Genomic DNA, 23,370 nt, shown 5'->3' on the forward strand with positions numbered 1-23,370 from the left:
AAACAGCGCTGAATGGCATCCACTGAAACAGGTGAAAAGATGTAGAGCTGGGTGTCATCAGCGTACTCCCTGATGACCCCACCCAGCGGCCTCATATAGATATTAAACAGCATTTGGGAGATGATCAACCCCTGCGGAACCCCACAATTGAGACTCCACGGGGCTGAAACACTGTCCCCAAGCTGTACTCTCTGGGGATGGTCCTCCAAGAAGAAACGGAGCCATGCAGTCACCAGGCCACCAGTTCCCAGCTCAGAGAGCCTCCCCAGGGGGATACCGTGATCGACGGTATCAAAGGTGGCTGAGATATCGAGGAGGACCAACAAGGACATGTTGCCCCTGTCAGCCTCCCTCAACTGGTCATCCTGTTCCCATGCCTTTCTCCTTAAAGGACCCAAGGTGGCTTAGGTCTTTTCGTACAGTTACCATTTGTAGTCACAATCAATAGAACAAAAATAAAAACTGAGTCTCCAGCAATGTGAAGAGAGATCATGTTTGCTGCTTGGTTGGAGATCAGAGGAAGAACATGAACGACAAAGATCAAAGCAGGCAAAACAGGAAGAGGGGGCAGGGCTTGCCTTAATTGCCAGAGGCAAGAAAAAAAACCTTACCAATCAACTCAGTGGCAAAGGACGTCCACATTAGGCTTCAAAAGCCCCCTCCCTCTGATACCCAGTGTTAGTGCATGCAAGATTGCTATTTTCCCAAGACAAAATTCAAAGCATATGGTCAGTGACAATTAGTTTAAGACTTAAAGATGGCAAAATGAATATGGTGACCTTTCAGTTAGCAATAACAAATGTTCCCAAAACTGTCCAAGCTATCCAGTGACAAGCAGCGCTTTATGTTTCTGTGTCTTATTTTCAGCAAAAATTTAATATAACACATATGTATGCAATCTGAAGAGAAACCACAGTATATGCATTGCTGACTAGAAAATTGTGCTTTTCAAATTTGGAACCAGCCTTAATATATTCCTTAGTAGCCACTATCTTTTTTTCAGAGCAAAATCCCCCATTTCCCTTTGTTTGAATTAATCTTGTTTTGGAAGTGCAGTAGAATCATTTAAAACTCACTTGAAACAATTGTTTTGGAGTGTAAGAGTAGTGTGTGTGTGTGTGTGTGTGTGTGTGTTCTTAAACTAACTTCCTGTTTACCAGCATTGCTCATCATCAGACCATTGCCTACTCATGATTTTATTTTACCCCTTTACGTTTAGAGATATCCAGGCCCTCAATTGAATTTAGCATGGATGTGTTTAGAGCAAAAAGATTTGGGCTATAACTCTTTTACTGTAATACTGAAAGGATTTCTTCCCATCCATTATAATAATATAGTGATCTCTGTGATCTGCCCTTCTCATTTTCCTGAATGCTACAACAGATGTTTCATGTTGACAATTGGTGATAAAGGAAAGAGGAAAAAATATTGAATCAACCTGTAATTTGATATTTGTACATCACAAGATATAGTGATATGTTTTTTCATTGTGCAAAAAACAAAACAAAAACCCAGAAATGTGCAGTTCTTCAGCTTTTCTACTTGACTCAAAACCTTCCAACTAGCACATCTGTTGAGAAATCCTGTTCTCTCATCTCTCAGACTCAAAAAGAAGAATCCTGCTGGATCACTTCATGAATTCATCTAATCAAATGTCCTCTTTCCAGTACTGCATAGCCAAATGCTGTTATTAGGCCTGCAAGCCAGGAATGAAATCTATTTGTAGTTGTTTCTCTCCCAACACCTGATTTACCTTCCATAGCTAACAACCTGTGATAAATCTCCATAAATTTGCCAAATTTTAAGACCCTTAAAATTTTCTAAGATACAGTAGTGGTCATTACTACATTGGATAATTGATTCCGAATGACCTTTTCCTCCCTTTGTGCTATGCCATTTCCAAACTTTCTTAAAAATATATTTATTCTACATTTTCCCCCTCACAGCCTGTCACATCATCCCTTAGTGTACTCAGGAATTAAAATTTTGGTGAATAAAAACTTGGTGAATTACCCTTCTTACAGTAACCCCTTTAAAATTTAAAAATACTTCCTCTTCTTAATAATCACTTACAATTATAATAGCTATTGGATAATGGAGTACATACAAAAATAGCTAACAGGTTATTTCCATCCAACAATACTATTCCTTTTTTGCCTTCACTGTGTAGTAAGATACTTTCATTGGTGCTAGATTAGGTATGTACACAACATGTAATCTAGAAACACTTTGACAAATAAAAATAAGCTAAAAAAACCCTCCAGTCACCATTTTTAAAATATTGAGCGGCTTCTCATCAGTAGAGAACGACAATGGTTTTCTTCCATTCGGTCCAGAAGTGCTGTAGCTGTTGAACAAAGTTTGCCTGCTACCATTAATAACTGTGCACAAGAAAGTGCACAGATGTATCATGGCTTCTTGAATAAAATATGATGTTTACCATAGTGCTTTCAAAAGCTCAGTGCACTCTCGTCAGTTGCCAACATAGAATTTTCCAGTGTGAATGAAATACAGCAAGAAATAGGGATGAACAGAGGAAGGGAGGAAACAAATGTCAGGAAGGCACACATTTGTTGTTGTTTTGTTGTTGAATATGAAAATAGATCACTGAAGACCTGCTTCTTGTTCCTTCTTTTTAGAGGGCTCCAGATTATTTTAACTAGGTTTACACAAATCAGAAAAACGTTGACTATAAGATGACAGGCTCCCCTTCCACCTAACCACAGTTAAACATGAAATTAATGTAGATGATTTTGATGCCAAAGTATAAGCACAATTACAGCTTAATCAGAATTTCAAGCATATTTCACTCTGATTTGGGTTCTCATTAAGCAGACATCACCATTAACTGTCCTGCCTGAGAGCAGGCACATTTCATCCACCAGTATTAAATTTTGTTGTGGGTAAGATCCCCAGATTTTATCTACCTGAATAAAAAATGGTTGAACGAATTTGTAATTTTTCAAAAATGGTTTCTCTTCTTTTTTTACCCTGCCAGTATAACACATTGGTGAAGCATGATGTTGAGAGACAGAAGTGATACACTTTGCTCTTCATTAGTTTGGATCCATTCAGAAGAGACATTGGAATTCCCATTGGGAAATACAACAAAAATATTTAAAAACATATCCCTAAATTTAACCACATTACTCATCCTACTGCTAATACTCAAAACATATGAATTCCAGTTGGGGTACAGAAAATGCCCTGGAACGTGTTTAATCCAAGTCTTTCAATTGTAGCACATGAAGACTAACTTGTAGGCACTGTGGTGCTCAACTGTAGTTAGTAGAGAGGAATAGGATTTATGCTCCTGAAATAACATGTTGGAAAGAGAACAAATATGATTATGTAGTGTGCTTTTGATTTCATGGCTGGTTTATGGTGTAACACAGTTTCCCTGTACTGGGAGGGTATCTGTTGGAATTATTCCTGTATGCATAACTAAGATGAACTATCTTGCTGAACAAAGATTAAGGAAAATGAGAATGAGCAGGAACCAATAGACCTGATGCTTAATTTAAAGGAATATTTAAAAGAAGGGAGATATATATATACACTGTTTCCCCGAAAATAAGAGCTAACCTCAAAATAAGCCCTAGTATGCTTTTTCAGGATGTTCGTAATATAAGCCCTGCCCAAAAATACACCCCAGTTAAGTAAAACCTCGCCCTCCACCATTGTGCAGCAACCAGAAGAACAGGACATGACTATATTTGAATAAATGTAGATTATTGTACATGAAAAAAAATCTCCTGAAAATAAGCCATAATGCATTTTTGGAGCAAAAATTCATAAAGGCCCTATCTTATTTTTGGGGAAACACGGTATATATTTACAAAATAAACAGATGTAATGAAAACGCTACTAATTCCTCACTGGATATCACTTCAGCACATGGAGTGAGTTGAGTATGCCTTTCAAGACTCTGTTATTTAGTACCACTCGTAAGTGGGCTGAAATAGTTGCTTTCAGTCAGTACAAAGACTTCCCTTACTCATTCATGCATCTTTAAGAAATGTTCAACTTTTGCTTTGGGAACAATTGACTTGCAACTGTCGTCATACTGTGAACGATTGAATCTATGCCCTTGGGAAAAATACCAGTTTGATCATTGTCAGTGCTTAAGAATTAATTATGGTGATGAGTATACAGCCAATTATCAGAAAGCAAAATAAACAGAGAGTGTCAAAAGAAATGGCATTGTTTACAGAACAGAATGATTTTACATTGATGAATTCAAAGAACACTTCATGAAATACACAATTGTGAAAATAGCAGATAAGACTCAATAGATGTAATATTAAAAGCATTAACGCTTCAAAAGTTGTGTTGATTTACTTTATTCTAAAACATTGATGTACACTCTAGGAGTCAAGCTTAGTGAAGCCTTCCTCCAACAGTGATTTTTATGTGAGTCTTTTGTTAAAAAAGTTTTTGTAAGAAATAGAGAGTATTTCTCACAGAGCTGAATTTAAAGAGTTCTTGATTCCCAAACAGTTTGCAGCTCTAAATAGCTACAGTCAGCCACCCTCATCTAACCTCTGGTAGGAGAGAATGGAAGGCAAGTCCTCACACTGCAGGATCTCAGGGCATGCTAATCTGAGTATAGGACAGAGTACTGATTGATATAAATTCTGAGTTTCATTTTTCAATATACAGAATGTGTTCAATGGATTTCTGCAAAAAATTAAAATAGTATCAAGTATTAAAGATGTCTTTCTCCTGCTTAAAATAGATGCTTGTTGAGTTTTTGCTTCAACAAAAACAAAACAAAGCAGCAACGTGCACTGGAAAAAAATGTAAAAAATTCACTGATGGCAAACATCTATAGGGATGAGGACAAACTTGTGCTCCATTAGTCACATCTGCACAGCTTGTTCTTTCTCACTCAGCAAATTAGCAAATGAACAGACCTTCACTCGAAGGCCAGAGCACAGAGTTCTGACTCCTGTCCTCTGAAGATGCCGACCACAGAGACTGGCGAAACGTTAGGAAGAACAACCGTCAGAACACGGCCAAAGAGCCCGAAAAAACCCACAACAACCATAAGACCTTCATTTGTTAATTTCAGGCAATGGTGAGTTACATATAGGAAAGAAAAAACAGGGAGATTCTAATAATGCTGCCAATCAACACACCCCAGACTCTTGCTTGTTTTGCTTCTGTTCATAACTCCTTATATAACCTCCTCTTTCCTATATTTCCTTAATTCTTTTGAATTGTGAAACAGAAATATATTTTCAAGGTGTCTTTTAGGGACAAACTCCTTTCAGTCCGTTGTCTGCTAGCAGTCAGAATATCATTCCATCCTCACTTTTTATGTTGCAGCTGAAAATAGCCTAGTACAAAATAAAATTGGTCAAGCTACTTGTACTTCCTCAGCACCATAATGCAAATGTTTTGAAACTGGAAGGTACCCTATATCTATTTCTGCACATGCATAGGTGGCACAGGAGTCTTGTGGTGGCTGTATGCTAAGCAGCGGAAATCTCCCAGTGACACGCTTACTGTTGAACAGCTTCAAATAGCCAAAGACAATCGTCAGGCCCTCCTGATATATGCCATTGCAGCTACAGTCTTCACAGTAAGTACTGAATGCATATTGAACTAAGGATCCTTCTTACATGGACATCAGAGAAAATGGAAAATAAAATATACAACTTCATGTATTAATTTTATTACATGCACATGCTATGAATCATACCATGCTATGAATCATACAGATATGAATTATGCCTTTCTACGACACAGACAAACCCTACAGTGGACCCTTACGCAGTCAGTATATATGATGTCATATTTGGGTGTAAACAAAAGCAAGGGCAGGTGATACCTTTATTTGACCACTAATTTAAAATAAATAATAATAACTAGCTTTCAACCTGTACTAGTCTTCATCAGGCTGTGCACCAATACATTGTGGATAGTGCAGGAAAAAAATACATGAGAATCCTAAAAGTTATGGATGTTGATGCCAAGTCTGTTTCTTAAAGATGAGTTCCAAAAATACACACTGCAAACAGAAATGTAGGTTTAAAACTTCAACTCTGGTTGGGTTTTCTCTCCCAACCCTTCAAATAAATGGCCACCAATAATCAGTTTATTGTATAAGGATGTCATGGCTTTGTTTGTTTTTTCATAACTGTGGATGTAGGCAGTTGTTTTTGTCCATATATGAAAATGTCTCTTATATGTTAATATGCAAGGTTCTTTGTATGGCAAGACTGGCTTGTACATCTTCTCCTGTCCTACCCTTTTCCCCTGTTCACATTAATGCAAGAGTGGACAACTTTGGAAGGTCCAAGTGCCAGTTTCCATCTCCCATAACCTACCGTGGGCCACACTGACCCCTAAAAATGTTGAGTAGGGGGGGACATTGTCACTTTAGCTTTCTGGAATTTTATTTCGTCTTTTGTTTTTGTTTTTCAATCTTGAAGGCAATGGAAAGAAATGGAGTGGCCTGCACCATATTTTAGAGCAAAATGCTGCTCCTGGAGGTTTCCTTCAGCCATCAAGAAAATATGATTAAAAGCAACTCTCACATTCTAATACCAGTATTATTATTTCATGTATGTGCTGGTGTATAGGCAGACCATGTCAATAGTGCTAGAGCTGTTTTGTGTAGCCAGGCACAGGAATGAAGTATGTGTGCATGAGGACTGTTTGTAAAATGCTACATTATATTTTGAAACTACATTATAAAAGCTTAAATTTCACTTAAATGCAGTTTTACTTCTCTGCACTGCCTCTTGTTTACACAGAAAGCTGATTTTCTGTAGTGCCTATCTATACATTGAAAGCAATTTTATCATTTGATCTGAAATGAATCAGAAGTGTAGCAGTTGGGAGTCCAGTGTCTTTGCCATTTGAATGGATGGTACAGATAACTAACTTGCATTCTTCACTATGTTGCTGCTTCCTAACGGCTTTATTTGAGGTGGGGGCCAGGTGGGTTGGATGTATGTATATGCTATGTTTGTGAGTGTTCACAATGGCCCTATCAGGTAGGATTAACCATATGGTTGAATTCAACTCCCTGGTTAGATCTATATTGCCCACATTTATGAAATACCTATGCCAAAGTATGGGTAAAATTCTGTTGCCATAGTTACATTGGTGTAAAACAGATCTATGCACCAGAAATAATTAATTTAAATGAACCCAACATTCCCTTGTTTCTGATGCTACCTAGGGCTCCCTTTTGCCCTGGGGAAATCTTTGGGAGTCTTGGGATGGGGCAGGAAACCTTTAATAGCAAAACATCCCACTGGATCACTATCACTGGGATTAGGACTGTTGGGAACAATCTAACACTAATTTTGTGACTACTGTATTAAAGACTCACCCACTGTCCCAAGACTCCCAGGGGTGGTAGCAACCTCCCTTAGAGTAGCAATCACTGTTGTAACCACTCAACAAAATATCCTCCTTGTAGTGCTTTTGCTTGTTAGGAGTACCAGTAAATATATTGGCATCTGTTTCGGAATAATTGTAATTAATCACACCAGATCAAGTCATATGCATGATTTCATACTCTAAAAAGAGAGGTTTTATTCAAATACTGATCAGTGTGAAGACCTGTTTATAGTAGATTGGGCCCAGGTTTGGTCATATTTAGTCTAGATCCAACCTATTGTAGATGTTATAGTCGTGTGCAGGTGATAGTAGTCAGAGCCAGAATAAGCTGCAGGTATATTTCAGGTATATGCTGTGTTCCAGACCCAGGTTTGTCAGATGTCAAAATGTTCTGAGTCTCTACTTTGTTAGTAGGTGACTGTCAGAGTGAGAATGATTTCATACCTATTGTCCTGAAATCTTAAGATCAGGTATACTGCATATCTAAGGTAGGAAGGTACCTTTTTAAAGTATGCCTCAGTGCATAAAATAAATCTGAAAGGTAATGTAGATTCTTTTTTCCCCTCAGGTTATCTTATTGTTGATAATGTTAGTTATGCGCAAACGAGTAGCTCTCACCATTGCCTTGTTCCATGTGGCTGGAAAGGTCTTCATTCACCTGCCACTGCTCGTCTTCCAGCCATTTTGGACCTTTTTTGCCCTCATGCTCTTCTGGATTTATTGGATCGCAGTCTTGCTCTTCCTAGGTACCACAGGTATGGAGTACAGAGTTCCATAATTTATTGGTAGTCTAAGAAAGAAAGGCATTGTTTCTGACTGTTGATCACAAGGAATGCTTTCTTTTCTTACTGAATGAAATTAACTTTAGAAAATTTAAATGGGCCTGGTTTAAAATACTGTACTGAAAATAAAGAGCATCAGTGTATGACTGATATTTTTGTATAACTGAATTGTGGTTCCAAAGCAAATGTGCATGGATTTCTAAGGGTCCCCATATCAGGAGAAAAATGGTGTATAAAACAAACAAATACATAATATCCATTATATGCAAGAAAATGTATGAAAACTTCAGCTAATGCTAGATTATTATAATCAGGATCTCTCATGATGAATGCATTTCATAACATTTAAAGATGCTTATCAGTTATCTATTTGTTTCCAGGTCCGGTTCATAGTGCCAATTTTAACTTTTGAAGCTATAAACTGTTTGGTACCAGGATACCTGTCGGACAATTTACATAGATCAGTGGTTCTCAAACTTGGGGTCCCAGATGTTGTTGGGCTGCAGTTCCCAGAAGCCTTCACCATTTGCTGTGTTGGCCAGGATTTCTGGGAGTTGCAGTCCAGGAATATCTGGAGACCCATGTTTGAGAACCACTGACATAGATAGATATATGTATCTATGTACTGTAAATCAATATCAAAAGCCACTTCTGAGTCCCCCACCACTTAAGATATTGTGGGTGGGGAGAGGGATTACTTTATTATAATACCCAGTTGTGGAATGTCTCTTGAGCAACCCCAGTTGTGACTTTCTTTTCACTTACCATGGGATCCTGTTTTGAAGACAAAAAGGCAAGAAATAAATGTTGATATTATTTTACTTCCTAATGAAAAGCCTGTAGAAAAGATAGTTGCCACATAAAGTAATTCATTGCTCTTTGTACATAATTGTGTTGTTTAAGTTTTAAAGGGCTGCATTCTGAGTAAATGAATCTTTTAAATGTCTGTCTTCTCCCCTCTTGTTTCTCTTTCTAGGCAGCCCTGTCCAAAATGAACAGGGCTTTGTAGAGTTCCGAGTAGCAGGTCCGTTGAGGTACATGTGGTGGTATCATGTTGTGGGGTTAGTTTGGATCAGTGAATTTATCCTTGCTTGTCAACAGATGACTGTAGCAGGAGCTGTGGTGACATATTATTTTACCAGGTGAGATATTCTGAGGCAGCTGATAAGTCTTAAAAATTTCAAATGTTTTGGGTTTGGGCAGATGAAGGGAAAAAATGAAAAGAAGGAACTGAAAGGCAAGACCACCACTAATACACTGGATGAAGGCAAACAAACAAAAACTGACTCAAGCTAGAAAAGACAGTGTTTTTTGGCTGTTTGTCGACCCACTTGATGGTTGTTCAGTTTGTTCTGGAAACAACTTCCTCTAAATGTTTAGGTTTGTGTTCATCCACTGTTCTCATTAGTGGCTTATGACCTTTGTAGCTTAAAATGTCTTTTATTAGTTTTAACTGATACACTTTATGTGTCCTTACAGCAATGGAGATAGTTTGGGTAGAATAACATTTGCCTTGGTGAATTTAATTGTAGAATGTGAGAATGAGCTTTGACATAGAGTTCAACAAAGAAAATATAATTTTATATTAGCATGTAATTCTAAACCAGATGCTCTGTCTCTTTCTCTGTTTTTTAAAAATTCATATACAACTGTGTTGTGAACTTAGCTTATAGGATCAAAGCTACCAGGATTTTCTGTGCCATGTACTGGAGAGACAATAAGATACAGTACTTCCTAGGGATGAAAGAGTACTGTATTTTTTGCTCCATAAGACGCACCTGACCTTAAGACGCACCTAATTTTTAGAGGAGGAAAACAGGGAAAATATATTCTGAACCAAATAGTGTACTAAAATATTTAATAAACTATAACAGAGTAACATTTGAACCATGTAAAGTGAACAGCAGTCAACAGTGGCATTAAGAACCATTACACTGTCATTAACAAATTGAGAGACTTAAAGCTTTGTGTACTCTAGTTTATGTACCATAAATTTGTGTACCATAAATTTTAGTGAAGTACATACAGACCATTTTCAGCCAGTGATAAGACCTATACCACTCTACCTATATTTTACATTTCCTTTCATCCACCTCCTCCCCATGCTTATAGAAACGTCTCAATGACAGATGAGATTGTTGTGCAACTCTGCCCAGCTACAGCTCAAGCCTATATTAAGTTAGAAATGGTTTGTCTGATTTGGCACTGCATTGAGAGGTCCCTTTTAGTTGTGTGGAGGATAAATAGTGGAATTAAACTATTTAACAGCTGTTAACACAGTTAGTTTCCTTGCTTCAACACCCTTTGGAAATACATTCTCTATTAGATGCCCAGAACTAGTTGAAAAGTTTGCAAGTCAAATCCAAATTTCCCATAGAAATGCATTGAAAATTAGTTAATGCAGTTTTATGGGGGGGGGGAGGTCAGAAACTTAAAAAAATGTAAAAGAAAGTCACTTACCAGCTACTGTAGACTGAGCCTGGCTCTTCACAGTGCCTTGGTAGCCCCCCAAACAGCCGAAAAAGAGCACCAAACAGCTAAAAGCCGGCCGGCAGACGGCAGCCATTTTGTGCTCTTCTCCACTCCTGCCCTCTCCCCACCTAATGGCTGATTGGCGTTGGTCTAAAAGGCTTCCCAGGCAGCTTTTAAAGCAAGTATGCATGTTTCTACACAAGCAGGTTTCAACTCAAACAGAGCACCTTTTCACCCAAGCACGGTTTAACCCCAAACAAGCAGCTTTTAAAGTGAAATTAGCACATTTTAAAGCAAGTATGCATGTTTCTACACAAGCAGGTTTCAACTCGAACGGAGCACCTTTTCACCCAAGCACTAACCCCAAACAAACAGCTTTTAAACTAAATTTTACATTTTAAAATGACAATACCAGGCAGTCCCAGGTGTCTCTCCCAGCTCTCTAACTGCTTGGACTAGCAAGGAAGCAGACAAGCAGCCTCTTCACTAACTGAAAGTTTGGATTTCCTGCTTTCCCTGCCTTTCCCACATATTAAGTATGCAAATATCTGTGCATTGGAGGATTGTGGGAGGAACACCCAGCCCCTGATGGGGTCCTGTGGGGCACCCCAAAACACCGAGGAGCTCTCTTGGCCTCTGGTGGGACTGGGGCTGTGCAGCCCTGTTCTGATCAGGAGGTGCAGCCAGGGGGTCACCATGCCTTGGGGGGGGCATTCCAACTCATACCTGGCAGGGGAGATACCAGGATCATATAAGTGGTTTTTCCAGGGTAAGGCTCATCTATTGCACTTTGGATATGCTGATGCCTGTGATTTCCCCAAATGTGGGAAAATTAACTGCCTAGTTTGTGGTAATGGGGGACTGTGTTTATGTTTCCCCTGATCTTTTTAGAATCACTATTTTCCCTTTGTTCCTTGGCTATTTTCATTGCATTCTACCATTTAAATTTGCTGCTATAGGCCTGTTGGCCCTGCTGGTTTTCCAGCTGGGCTCCAGAAAGCAGATCCTGGAAAGCCAGCAGCGCAGATGGCAGAATGGTGAGGTCCAACGTGGCTGCCACAGCAAGCAGCCTCTGGTGCCAGTTCAGAGGCCTCCCAGCATGGCAGTGGGAGGCTTCTGGGTGGTGGTGGCTGAACCCTTTTTTTTACTGTATTTGCTCTATAAGATGCACATACTTTCTCCCCCACTATTTGGGGGAGAAAAAGTGCGTCTTATGGAGCAAAAAATACAGTAAGTTACTTCTCTATGCAACACAGCTTGATTCAACAAATTATTTAAGAGTAAATAAAAACAAGATAAAAATGGAGATAACATTTCTGAGTGTTGTTTAGTATTCATTATTTCGTTTTTTATATCCAACCAATCCAATATTCCATTTAAAACTATTAAAATACTAAAACTACACTAAAATGAAGGAACGATTGTCCACTACCACCAAGATACACACACAAAGAGGCATTTTACTCTCCTTCTAGTCACTCCATACATTTAGAAATAACCAGATGTCACAAGAGAAGCCATTCAGTGCTGTTTTCAGACACTTTGAAGAGCAGTGTGGGTCAGCAATGGCATCTTCTGCACTCTCTGAAGCTCCAACATCATATATTCCATTGCTCGTGCAAGTGGTTTACTCCCAAGTGAAGGAAGTTGATGAAAGTAGCATCCTAAACCCCTGAGACAACTGAGGTTCCTAGTGATACATTCATTAGCATAGCATAGCTTCTGTCATATTTCTTAGTTTTCTCTCTTGACATGCATATTTGTTTACAGGCCTTTATGGCGATAAAACAATTTGTGTATATTCTATGCTGCCCTTTCCTGTAGACACCTTGGGGGCTTATTTAGAATATATGCATAAAGTAATAAGAGGGCAGCTCTTTCTGAAAGGAGAAAATGGACAAGGAGCAAAAGTATAAAATCATGAGGGTTTCATCCGCAAGAGAAAACTAATGTCTTGCCATGGTTTTAATTGTATATACTAGTGGTACAGATTTTATTCTGGATTTTTTATTGCATTAGTGAAAAATGACAGTTTTGCCTAAACTCAGTTGTTAGCACAAAAGCCAAAGCACAACTACCAAAATGAAACCCCATAGCATCTGGTAAAAATTCTATCAGCAGAGTGAATCCTGTAGTGGTGTAAACTGAATTAAAAAGCTCGTGTTTCATTTAAACAATGTTTTAAAGCTCAGTAATATGTTTCCACTGATCTTTTGATGTGATCATTTGACACAGCTTGTATCAGTCATGTGTTCCCCAAATGGACTGAAATCCTGCAGTTAAAAAATGCAGTTAAAATAACTTGAAACATCTTTATTAGCCCTCTTTATGGCAGGAAACAAAAACACAATTTCATTTTGAGCACCATCTGTCACAGTACTTTTGACTGATAGACCAGAAGTGTCAGCCAAGCTTCAGAATACAGTAATGTGTGGAAATCATTGAGAATATACAGAAGTCTATATCAAATAATCTCTTAAGATCTTTTAACAATATAAATATGTTAAAATTTGGTAAAGATTATATCAGTATTTACACTGTACTGCAGCAATCACTGTCTTCTAAAAAAACCCCTGCAAAGTTGCTTCAGACACAGCAATCACAACTTAATAAATTATGATTTATCAGACCAAAAACACAGTAGACACAGATATACCTCATGCCTCCCACCTCCTTTAGCATGGTTCCTGCATCATTGTTGGTTTAAATCAGTAGTTCTTGAGACATCCAGACTGGGAAACTGTGGTTTAGTCTCAGTTTACATGACAATGATCTGAAGTCCTGGTTTCAAATACTAGTCAGTAAGTGGGGATTAAAGCACAGTGTTCTGATTCAAGTGAACATGAAACTGTGGTATAAATTGTCTCCAGGAAAACTTCAGAGGTGGCATACTAATTGCACAGGTGGAACACAAGTGAGGAGATTAAGATATTTAATGCTTTAATCAGCCTGTGGGATTTAAAGATAGATCAGAAATCTTAGGTGCCTGCTTGGTTTAAAATTTTAATGGAATATTTAATTGGTTTGTCTTTTTAGAGATGTCTGTACAGATGTGGATTGGGGCCTTCATTTTGAATGCCAAAACACATGCAAAAGATTGGCTTAGTTTTGTGAAATGAAAATCTTATTCTATAATGAGTTAGGGACTTGGAGCCATTTTAAAGTGAGAGGCAGTACCATTATGTGATGTATACAGACTGTGCAAGGAGATATAGAAGATCAGTTCTCAAATAGATTAGATATATTACTAGGCTGTTTCTCCTCTTTAATCATAAATACTTTTATTCTCTTAGTGCTGAGGCTTTTCAGATTAGGAGCTTCAGTTAACTCTTAAGATTGTGTACAGAACTAGTATCATAAAGTACAATGGATACAGAATTTACAGAAGAAAAAAATCTACATTTAGAGGTATTTATAATTTGATCAGATGGTCTCTGATTGTATGGCAGCTAGTTATTATTGCCTGCTGTTACTATGCTTTCTCACTGTGTGTTTGTTTTTTGCACGCAGAGAAAAAAGAAACCTGCCATTCACACCTATATTGGCGTCTGTCAATCGTTTGATCTGTTACCACCTAGGAACTGTGGCTAAAGGTTCATTCATTATTACCTTAGTGAAGATTCCACGGATGATACTTATGTATATTCACACTCAAGTCAAAGGAAAAGTAAGGGGAAACGGCTATGTTCCTGAATGTCTTCAGTGAAATTGACATAAGAAAGTATTCAGTACAGTTTTAATAGAGTAAAACAAAGACTTGCATATTCTAGCATCCTAGTTGTCAAACGTGTTCATTAAAGAAGGCCACAAGTAGAACATGTGACCTCTGCACTTTCCCCAAGCAACTAATATTCAGAGGCTTATGGCTCTTGATCCTGGATATAGCATGAAACGCTGCATCATGGTTCATAGCTCCTGATAAACTTATTCTCCAGTCATTTGTTTTAAGATGACCACTGCATCCAGAATACAGAGGAAGTAGAAAAGGCTCAGTTAAAAGGAAAACAATACTGTTTTCCCTTTATGACTAAGAAAGATTAAGTGCTGAGAACCAGTGTGGCATAGTGGATAGAATATTGAAATAGGAATCAGGGGATTTAGATTCAAGTCTCTGCTGAGCCACGGAAGCCCATTGGGAATTGGCAGTGGTAAAACCTCTTAAATATCTCACAAACCTTGATGTGATTTGATGGCACTTAAAAATGACAGTAGATACCATCATCATAGAATTGCAGAAGATGGATTATCTAATCCAGCCCCTGTTGAAGAGGCTCAGTGGGGAACTGAACTTCCAGTTTCTGGCTCTGCAGCTAGATAGCTAAACCACTGAGCTATTTAGCTCTAGCTTTCATTTTGACTGAATGTCATTGCCCAGTTTGGGGGCGGGGGGCGGCAAACTGCTGTTTTCTTAGACCGTGATCATGAAACTGCTTGTTGTCTCCTTGTACAGCCTGATTCTCCGCATGATTTCATACACAGGAAGGATTTCATTAAGACAAAACCATCTGGTTTATGTGTGTGATGTGGTTCTAGGTAGTTATGTAGCTATAGGAACCATCAAATTAAAACTGGGTTCTGAACTACTCATCCAAGGAAGCAGCTGTGTCAGAGAAGATTAATTTCTTGATCGTTAAAGAGTGCCACATTAAGGGAATGCAATGCTTCCTTTTAACTCAATAAAACTTTCTGTTGGTTATACCCTCTGCCTCTTAGGAAAATGCCTGTGCTCGATGTATTTTGAAAGCTTGCATTTGCTGCCTTTGGTGTCTGGAAAAGTGCCTGACTTACTTAAATCAGGTAAGATTGTATGTCCTCTGGCTTTATTTATTTATTTATTTATTTATTTATTTATTTATTTATTTATTTATTTATTTATTTATTTATTTATTTATTTATTTATTTATTTATTTATTGCAGGTTGGAAAATTTAACCTATACCTTTCTTGCAATCAGATATAAACCACAGGAAGAAATATTTCCCCTCAGGTTGCTAATTTATGTCTTAACATTTGAATGTTCTTCTGTGCTGTTGCATAGAGCCTTTGTTGAAATTAAGGTGAATTGTTACCTTGCAGGAAATCCTTGGCTGTAAATAAGAAGTAATCAAACATTTTGGATAAGAAGCCATGGTAATGCAGTCATTTCAATACTGAAGCAACTGTGTGGAGTGATTGACTGCAGTGTGTGGGCAGACCACAGTGCATGCTTGTTGCAATAAGACTGAAGTCTTCACTAGTTTTTTTTTCTTATCTCAGCATCTTGTAGTTTTAAAAATAAGCATCTGTAATTGCCTGTCTCTCAGATTCTTGAGAGGCATCTACACGGAGTTGCAGCAGGCCAACTGTAATCACCCTTATTTAATACTGTACAGATTTCCTTTGAATAGTATGCTGGTGTTATATCATGTTCCTCTTGTGTACTAACTGCACTTGTGACTTACAAGAGTGGGACTTTTTAAATGACCCCGTGTGTTCTGTTTTTAAAGTATGTATATTCTGGAACCTATCTGTATCATGTCCAAATACCTTCCACTCAGTTTTGGGTGGACCAAAATAAAACAGCATGAATACAAATCTAGTAAGCTACCCTGGGCACTGCAGGAATCTGAGGTTATAGTATCTTAAAAACAATACCACTACCTACACTTTCAATTCAAATATATAGTTCAGTCTTACACAATATTGCATTTTTGTTTACAAGGGACATATTCTTATAGTTGATCTCTTGGGTCTGTTCTCACTGAATTATTACACAGTTATTGCATTCTGTTTAGCAATACAAGAATTAACCTAGTGTGCATGTGCAACTAGAAATAATTTCCATTAATACTGATTTTCTGGTGATGTTCATATCTGCTTTTAGAGGGCCAGTATGGAAAGATAGTGATAGCGATTTGATAGGGCAATAAGAGAACTTGACGCATTGTGTCTTATTAGCTGGATGGCAAAGTGTGAGATTGCCACTGCACCGCTGTTTTATCTATAACAGCTTGGATCCAGACTTTGTTGGGTTTGAATGACACCTGTTGAAATCAGTGGAATCTATGTAAGTTATTTGTGTCATTAATTGTAATGAACCAACTCAAAGTATGACTGATTTTGGAGTTCAGTTGAGAGAGAATCTGACCAATGAAACGGTGTTTTTCTTTACCCAGAATGCATATACAGCCACTGCTATCAACAGCACCAACTTCTGCACCTCAGCAAAGGATGCCTTTGTGATACTTGTGGAGAACGCTTTACGGGTGGCTGCCATAAACACAGTGGGAGACTTCATGCTCTTTCTTGGAAAAGTAGGTTTGAGCCAGAAATATTAGGAGCTCTTAATACTCGGGGCAGTGTGTTCTTGGTAACTGTTTGTGTACTGTGTTCTAATTCTATGTCAAGAACGTCATTGTTTGTTTATTGTGTTGTACTAATTCACATCTTGTAGTTATCTGGGTGCTGCTGCAGAGTGAACTAGAAGAGAAGGTTGTGTCCTGTCACTGCCCAGGAAAAGCATGATCATATGATCTGTGTATCTGAAAGGATGTTCTCCTAGTTCTACCCTAGTTCTTTTCTTCCTTGGAAAGAGACTTTTCTTTCTTGCAGCACTGGTGTAACTTCTGCAAAAGTCTCAGCTTCCACTTCCATTTTTCCAACATTTTCACTCTTCTTAGTTTCATACTTTTCCAAGATTTGCCAACTCTTACCCTTTCTTCTTTCCTCTTGTCCATTGCTTACTTTTGTTCTTCTCAGCAGTTAAAGAGAGCTGTTTCCTTTCTGCCATGATTGGTCCTTTTTACCCCTGGTCTAATGGTGCATTTGCCTTCTGCAAAAAAAAGGAGAGAGAAGAATTTGCAAATTATTTAGAAAGCTGCACACCAAACAACATTGCCTCCTCGGAGCATGTCTGAAACACAGCAAAATCCTTTCTCTTGTTGGAGATAAGAGGATGAGAATCTAAGATACACTCAGTTCAGTGTTGCTGCTTACCAGACCTTTCCTGACTTTGTGCTGGAAAGCTGGAAAAAGGGTAATCTCTAGCAACGTGGAGAGGCAGTGAACTTTTGGAATCCAGATGTTTTGGACAATACTCCTATTGTCCATTACTTTTCACAATACAGGCTAGGGGTTATGAGAGCTGTAGTCAAAAACATCTGGCATGCCAAGGATTTGCCACTCTTGCCCTAGTGGTTACCACTCAGATTTTGCTAATTAGCTGGACTCCTTGGATTTAATGTTGGAGAGCTTAAGGGAAGATGAGGATCAATGTGAAGCTTTGGAGAAAGGGAGTGGGACACAAAGGACCCAGTAGCCATTTTCCTGTCCAGCATGAGCTATCCCACATATGAAGCAGCAACTATTTTGTGATCCCAGACTAGTTACTTTGCATTGGAATTCAGTGCCTTCTACTTTAACAACTATGCTGGTGCAGTCACACCTTGCTGACCACTTCTCACCAATGTTCTTTGTTTTTAAACCTCTCACAGCTATCCAGGTGGGACTCCACAGAACAACTTTATTTTGACCCGGCTCCTTTTTCTTGAAAACTTTTTCTTGCAAAATTAAATAAGGCTATCTGACCTGTATTGTGAATCAGCTGCTAGAGTGAGGCCCTCCCTGGGAGCAAAGAGGGCATGGGTTACTCCTTCTGTCAGCTTGTGAGCATAAGACTCCTGTTGTTGAATTCAAAGGCAAAAACATGTTTAAAACACTCAACTCTGGTCTCTCCAGGAGTCCAGCTAATACATGATAATTCTTCTAACATTGTTGCCTGTGGATTTATCCCTAATGCCCAAGTATGTTTTCTCTCTTAAGGGAAAATGCTGCAAATAGCCAGATTCCTCTGACATTGAAGACTCTACTGGAGATAGAAGAGCCTTTAATAAATAATAGTAACATTCTCAACAATGAAGGTTTCCTGCTTTGGTTATCCAAGTCTTGTTCCTCCTGATGCTCGGGTTCCTTTCCTGCAGATTTCATCTGGTCATCGTGATGTTTTAAAAAACATTGCTTGGGCCACTATACTTTAGTTCCTCTGAGAAGAGAAAAGTCTCAGAGTAGCCTTGCTTGTTGGTATGACAGTGATTGAGGGGAGGGGGAGCATCAATGCTGGTAGTCAGTAAGGTAGTCCACATTGATAGCGGTACAGCCGTGCTAATTCAAAGTTACTTTCCCCAACAAAACAAAAACGGAACTGGTTGGAAATCTGCTTCCAGTTTTGTGAAATGCATGAGGATTTTAAACTATAACATATCAGCTTGGGAGAATCTTGGGGCTTCAGGAGTGAGGAGGAACTGACCGGGGGGGGGGGGGGCAGAGTATACGAGAATGTACACATTAGCCATGTGGAGGACTGAAAAGGAGTTGTGATGTTGTAATGTTAATGACTTGCACTCTGTTCCAGCATGGGCTCCCCCCCCCCGCCGCCAAAAAAAAGATGTTTCAGTTTCGATTGCAATAAGTACTGCCAAGGAACCCGTGAAAAAAGCTGACTTATTAATGTCTTTCAGGTCTCATTTCCCATAACTAAAAATGCTCCACATGATAGTCTTCAAAGTAAAATATAAAATCAGCTCAAACTACTGTGGCCCTAGTTATGAAGTTATTTTTTTCTCACTGTGCATTAATTCACACAGTATCCAGCTTGAACCTCTAGTCAGAGGCTTTGAACTCCTATAAAGAAACAAATCAATAAATTGCAGCAGGAGGGAGCAAATAATTAGATCCAAATGGCCTTAATGGGATTGCACAACAAAGCTTACATAGAATGAATTCGACTTTTACCATGAAGGTCTTCTTTGAGTCAGTAGAGTGGACATTTTTCTCATATGACAGAAAATAACCCAATGAGAAGAACTGCTGAAACCAGAAATTGAAAATTTTCTTGATGTCAGTTAATTGTTTCAGTTCCTACTAAGCTACTCTGCTTTTAACTTAAACCAAGATTCAGACTGAAGTAGAATGCAGGGATCTGTTTCCAGATGTATTTTTTATAACAAAAAAGGATGAACACTTGAAAATGCATTGAAAATCTTTTTCATGGAATGACTGTGTATTACTTGGAGAGACATATTTTGATGGCTTGCATGACTTGCTTAGATATGCTAAGGGCAGTTAGGAGCTGCAAAAGAAGAACCACTGAATCAAAGTAACCTTTCTTTTACAAATAGGAGGAAAATGTAATCTGGCCACCATATTACCCAAAGATAGTTTAACAAACAACGCAGCAGTTATATAGAGATTTCCTTGCACCCCACTCAACACACACAGCTTTTGCATTATTACTGTATGTGCTCTTGTTGCGACAGTCTGGAATAAAGATGCCCTGCAAACTACTTCAGCTGGTTGTCATTAATTTAAGCATTGTGTTACAACTGTTCACATTCCATTCCTTTGGGAAAAAAACCAATGGATCTCCATGCATATTTTGTAGAAATATTGTGAAATATATGGCCAGTATTTCATGGCTATTCTAAAAAGGAAAAGGACCACAATTATGTTTGTCCCCTCAGTTTACCACCTCACTCATATCATTCAAGTATGTATGAAACCATTATTCTTCAAAGTATCAGCATTATGTATTTGTGAAGGCATTCATGGCCGGGATCTAATGGTTTTTGTGGGTTTTTCGGGCTCTTTGGCCATGTTCCAACATTGCCTAACAACCAGCTATTTCCAGTGGGATAATGAATTCTATGAACAGAAAAATGGAGCAGCCATGGGGAGCCCCCTCAGCCCGGTTATAGCAAACTTCTACATGGAGCATTTCAAAAAACGTGCCCTGGCTTCGGCACCCCTCACACCCACAGTCTGGTTCCAATATGTGGATGATACCTTTGCAATTTGGAGCCACGGTGAAGAAAAATTGGAAGAATTTCTAAACCATCTCAACAGCATCCACCCAAATATACAATTCACCATGGAAAAAGAAATAGAGGGCCAACTCCCGTTCTTAGATGTCATGGTCCTACGCAAAACTGATCTCCAACTGGGACACAAGGTCTATAGAAAACCCACCCACACAGACCGGTACCTAGACAAAAACTCCAACCACCACCCACAGCAAAAAAGAGGCATAATCTAAAACAACCAGAAAAATCTGCAGTAGCTGAACATGCCCTAAAACAAACTGGACATGAAATTCTATTTCAAAATACCGAAATACTGGACAACACCAGCAATCATTACGTCAGACTGCACAGGGAAGCCATTGAAATCCACAAGCACCAGCAGAACTTCAATAAAAAAGAGGAAAGTTTGAAACTCATCAAAACTTGGCTCCCAGCTCTCAAAAATACAGCGTGCAAAAGGTCAACAAACTTTACCCAGCCACAAGGACCGGGGATCACTACACACAAAAGACCAGCTAATGACACCCATATAACCACAGTGACAGATAATCTCTCCTTCTTATCACAACAATGCACCCACAACAAGACACAATAATCACCCATCTACAAAAAAAAAGCCCATCTCACAGCCATAAATACTCCACTCCCAAGCCAACTACACCATAGCACATAGTGCTGTCCTCTGAAGATGCCAGCCACAGAGACTGGCGAAACGTTAGGAAGAACAACCTTCAGAACACGGCCAAAGAGCCCGAAAAACCCACAACAACTATCAGCATTATCATAGATCCTAACCTTCTGCAAACAATTGGAATAGTTCTGGTCTGCAGAACATGTCTGGAGAACTGAATAGCCTCTAAGAGGTTGGTCACTTGTACTCTAGAGCAGGATTCCCCAACCCCCGGTCCGTGGCCTTGCCAGGACCATGCTGCAGAGACTAATCTCCCCCCCTGCATGGGCAGATACATGCATGCTCCTCCCATGCATGCATGGCTCCTCCCACGGACCCCCATCTGCCCTCCCACCCACTAAACCGATTTGTGGAGGCAAAAAGGTTGGGGACCACTGCTCTAGAACACTGCTCTATCGGTCCAGATAGGCGGGGTATAAATCAAATAAATAAATAAATAAATAAATACATAAATAAATACATAAATAAATACATAAATAAATACATAAATAAATACATAAATAATGTTTATAAAGTCCTGGTCTTGTTTGGGGATTTTTCTGTTTCCAACACATGCACATACTGTTGCACTTCTAAAAATAGCCAGATTGAAGTGGGGTCATAGTTGACATGTATAGGTTCCTCCTGACCTTCACAAAGTAACAGATTTTGTTTGTTGCTTTGTAATGGCTAACATAGGAGGAAATAGAATGGTCTTGTAGAACAGAAATCCAGGATGTGCCCTAATTAATTGTATTGCTAAATAAGTACCCTTTACTCTTTATCATGTGAGAAGACAGCAGGTGTACAGGCTCTGGGGCTGAAGGCAAAAGACTGCCTTGTGGTCTCCCTTAGTGTGCTGACTAATTCAATCAGCTTCTTCTTCAGATTGCACTTGTGGACTCTCAAAAGGGAATCAGTTGATTTGGTGTAAATGACAGTCTTAGGAAATTAATACCTAAAGATTTGGCAGCACTTAACAGTTTGTGGTATTTTGGATGAGGTGAAACCTGTAGGTCGCCTTTGGATAACCATGCCTTTGTTCTGTCTAGGTCCTAATAGTGTGCAGCACCGGCTTGGCGGGGATCATGCTGCTGAACTACCAGCAGGACTACACCGTGTGGGTGCTGCCACTCATCATTGTCTGCCTGTTTGCATTCCTGGTGGCTCACTGTTTCCTGTCTATTTATGAAATGGCAGTCGATGTCTTGTTCTTATGCTTTGCCATTGACACTAAGTATAATGATGGGAGCCCAGGGAAGGAATTCTACATGGATAAAGTTCTTATGGTAAGTTCTTTTAATACCTAGGCATTCTTTAAACTTAAGGTACCATGTTACATAAAAAATCTCACAGCAGTGGGTTTTACATTTGGTTATATGTGTTCGTATTCCCATTTGTTTGATAGATGGTTTGGGTTTTCTTGCTTTTTGTGAGATACCTCATTTTTTTTCTCTGGACATCTGGTATATGGGAAGATACTTAAAAGCCAAATAAAAACCCAAATGTTGCTTTGTTTTCTGTTGCTGCCTGGGGGAGGTCTGTACTGCCAGCCAACAATTACTCTGAGTATTCCACATTGTAGCTATTCCTATTGCTGAAGAAGCAAACCTGTTTTTGGATTGAATTTTAAAAGCTAGAGGTAGAAATTCAAAATAAATCCTTAGCCTTTTCAGTGTCATCCTTCCATGTCATGTTGGTTTTCAAAACAACATTAGAGACTGTTTCTAGTATCTGGGTCACAAGAATTATCATTTCTGAGGATCTTGGGAGTTTGAACCTAGTTCCTGTGGTGCAGAACTTTGATACAGAGCTTTCCTCCATCTTTCAGGAATTTGTGGAAAACAGCAGAAAAGCAATGAAAGAAGCTGGCAGGGGAGGTGGACCTGAGGGCAGGGAGCTCAAACCAATGGTAGGTCCAAGAGAAGAAATGGCTGCTCTCATCCAAGAGTTTCAGTTATACTTCCTGTCCCTTTCTATTTTCACTGACTGTGCTTCTTCAGGAGAAGTCTTTGTCATTTGTGTCACTCAGAATGTTCTACTTTTTCTGTTTGTGAGCTTGCCTATCACCTGGATGGCAGAGTTTTTGTCACAGCTGAGACCATCTCCCATAAAAGTAAGCTGAAAGGAACTGTATCTTCATTCTTCTGTAACTTCATGTTTCTGTAACTTCAGAGCACAACTGAATTCTCTCAGTAAGGATGTTAGTAGTACTGACAGTGTCCTGGGGGTTATATATACCCAGGAAAACA

The 23,370-nt window shown here is 39.0% G+C and overlaps 1 protein-coding gene and 1 non-coding gene across 3 annotated transcripts in view; both read left to right on the forward strand.

The window, feature by feature from the left end:
* SLC44A1 (solute carrier family 44 member 1) overlaps positions 1 to 23,370 on the forward strand; it is a 130,514-nt gene that overhangs the window by 89,491 nt on the left and 17,653 nt on the right. The window contains exons 8-15 of one of the 2 annotated variants that reach the window (XM_078384840.1): positions 5,448 to 5,587; positions 7,928 to 8,114; positions 9,118 to 9,283; positions 14,124 to 14,280; positions 15,327 to 15,410; positions 16,768 to 16,905; positions 22,171 to 22,407; positions 22,950 to 23,234. In XM_078384840.1, the coding sequence (XP_078240966.1) occupies positions 5,448 to 5,587; positions 7,928 to 8,114; positions 9,118 to 9,283; positions 14,124 to 14,280; positions 15,327 to 15,410; positions 16,768 to 16,905; positions 22,171 to 22,407; positions 22,950 to 23,234 (1,394 nt within the window). The remainder of the gene's footprint in view (positions 1 to 5,447; positions 5,588 to 7,927; positions 8,115 to 9,117; positions 9,284 to 14,123; positions 14,281 to 15,326; positions 15,411 to 16,767; positions 16,906 to 22,170; positions 22,408 to 22,949; positions 23,235 to 23,370) is intronic. The other variant, XM_020801469.3, reaches the window with a different exon arrangement.
* Positions 11,332 to 11,494, forward strand: LOC140705057 (U1 spliceosomal RNA). The gene has a single exon (XR_012084619.1). It is a non-coding gene; the product is annotated as a U1 spliceosomal RNA (small nuclear RNA).

Source organism: Pogona vitticeps, chromosome 2 (assembly GCF_051106095.1).
Source record: "Pogona vitticeps strain Pit_001003342236 chromosome 2, PviZW2.1, whole genome shotgun sequence".
In the NCBI taxonomy this organism is placed as follows: domain Eukaryota; kingdom Metazoa; phylum Chordata; class Lepidosauria; order Squamata; family Agamidae; genus Pogona; species Pogona vitticeps.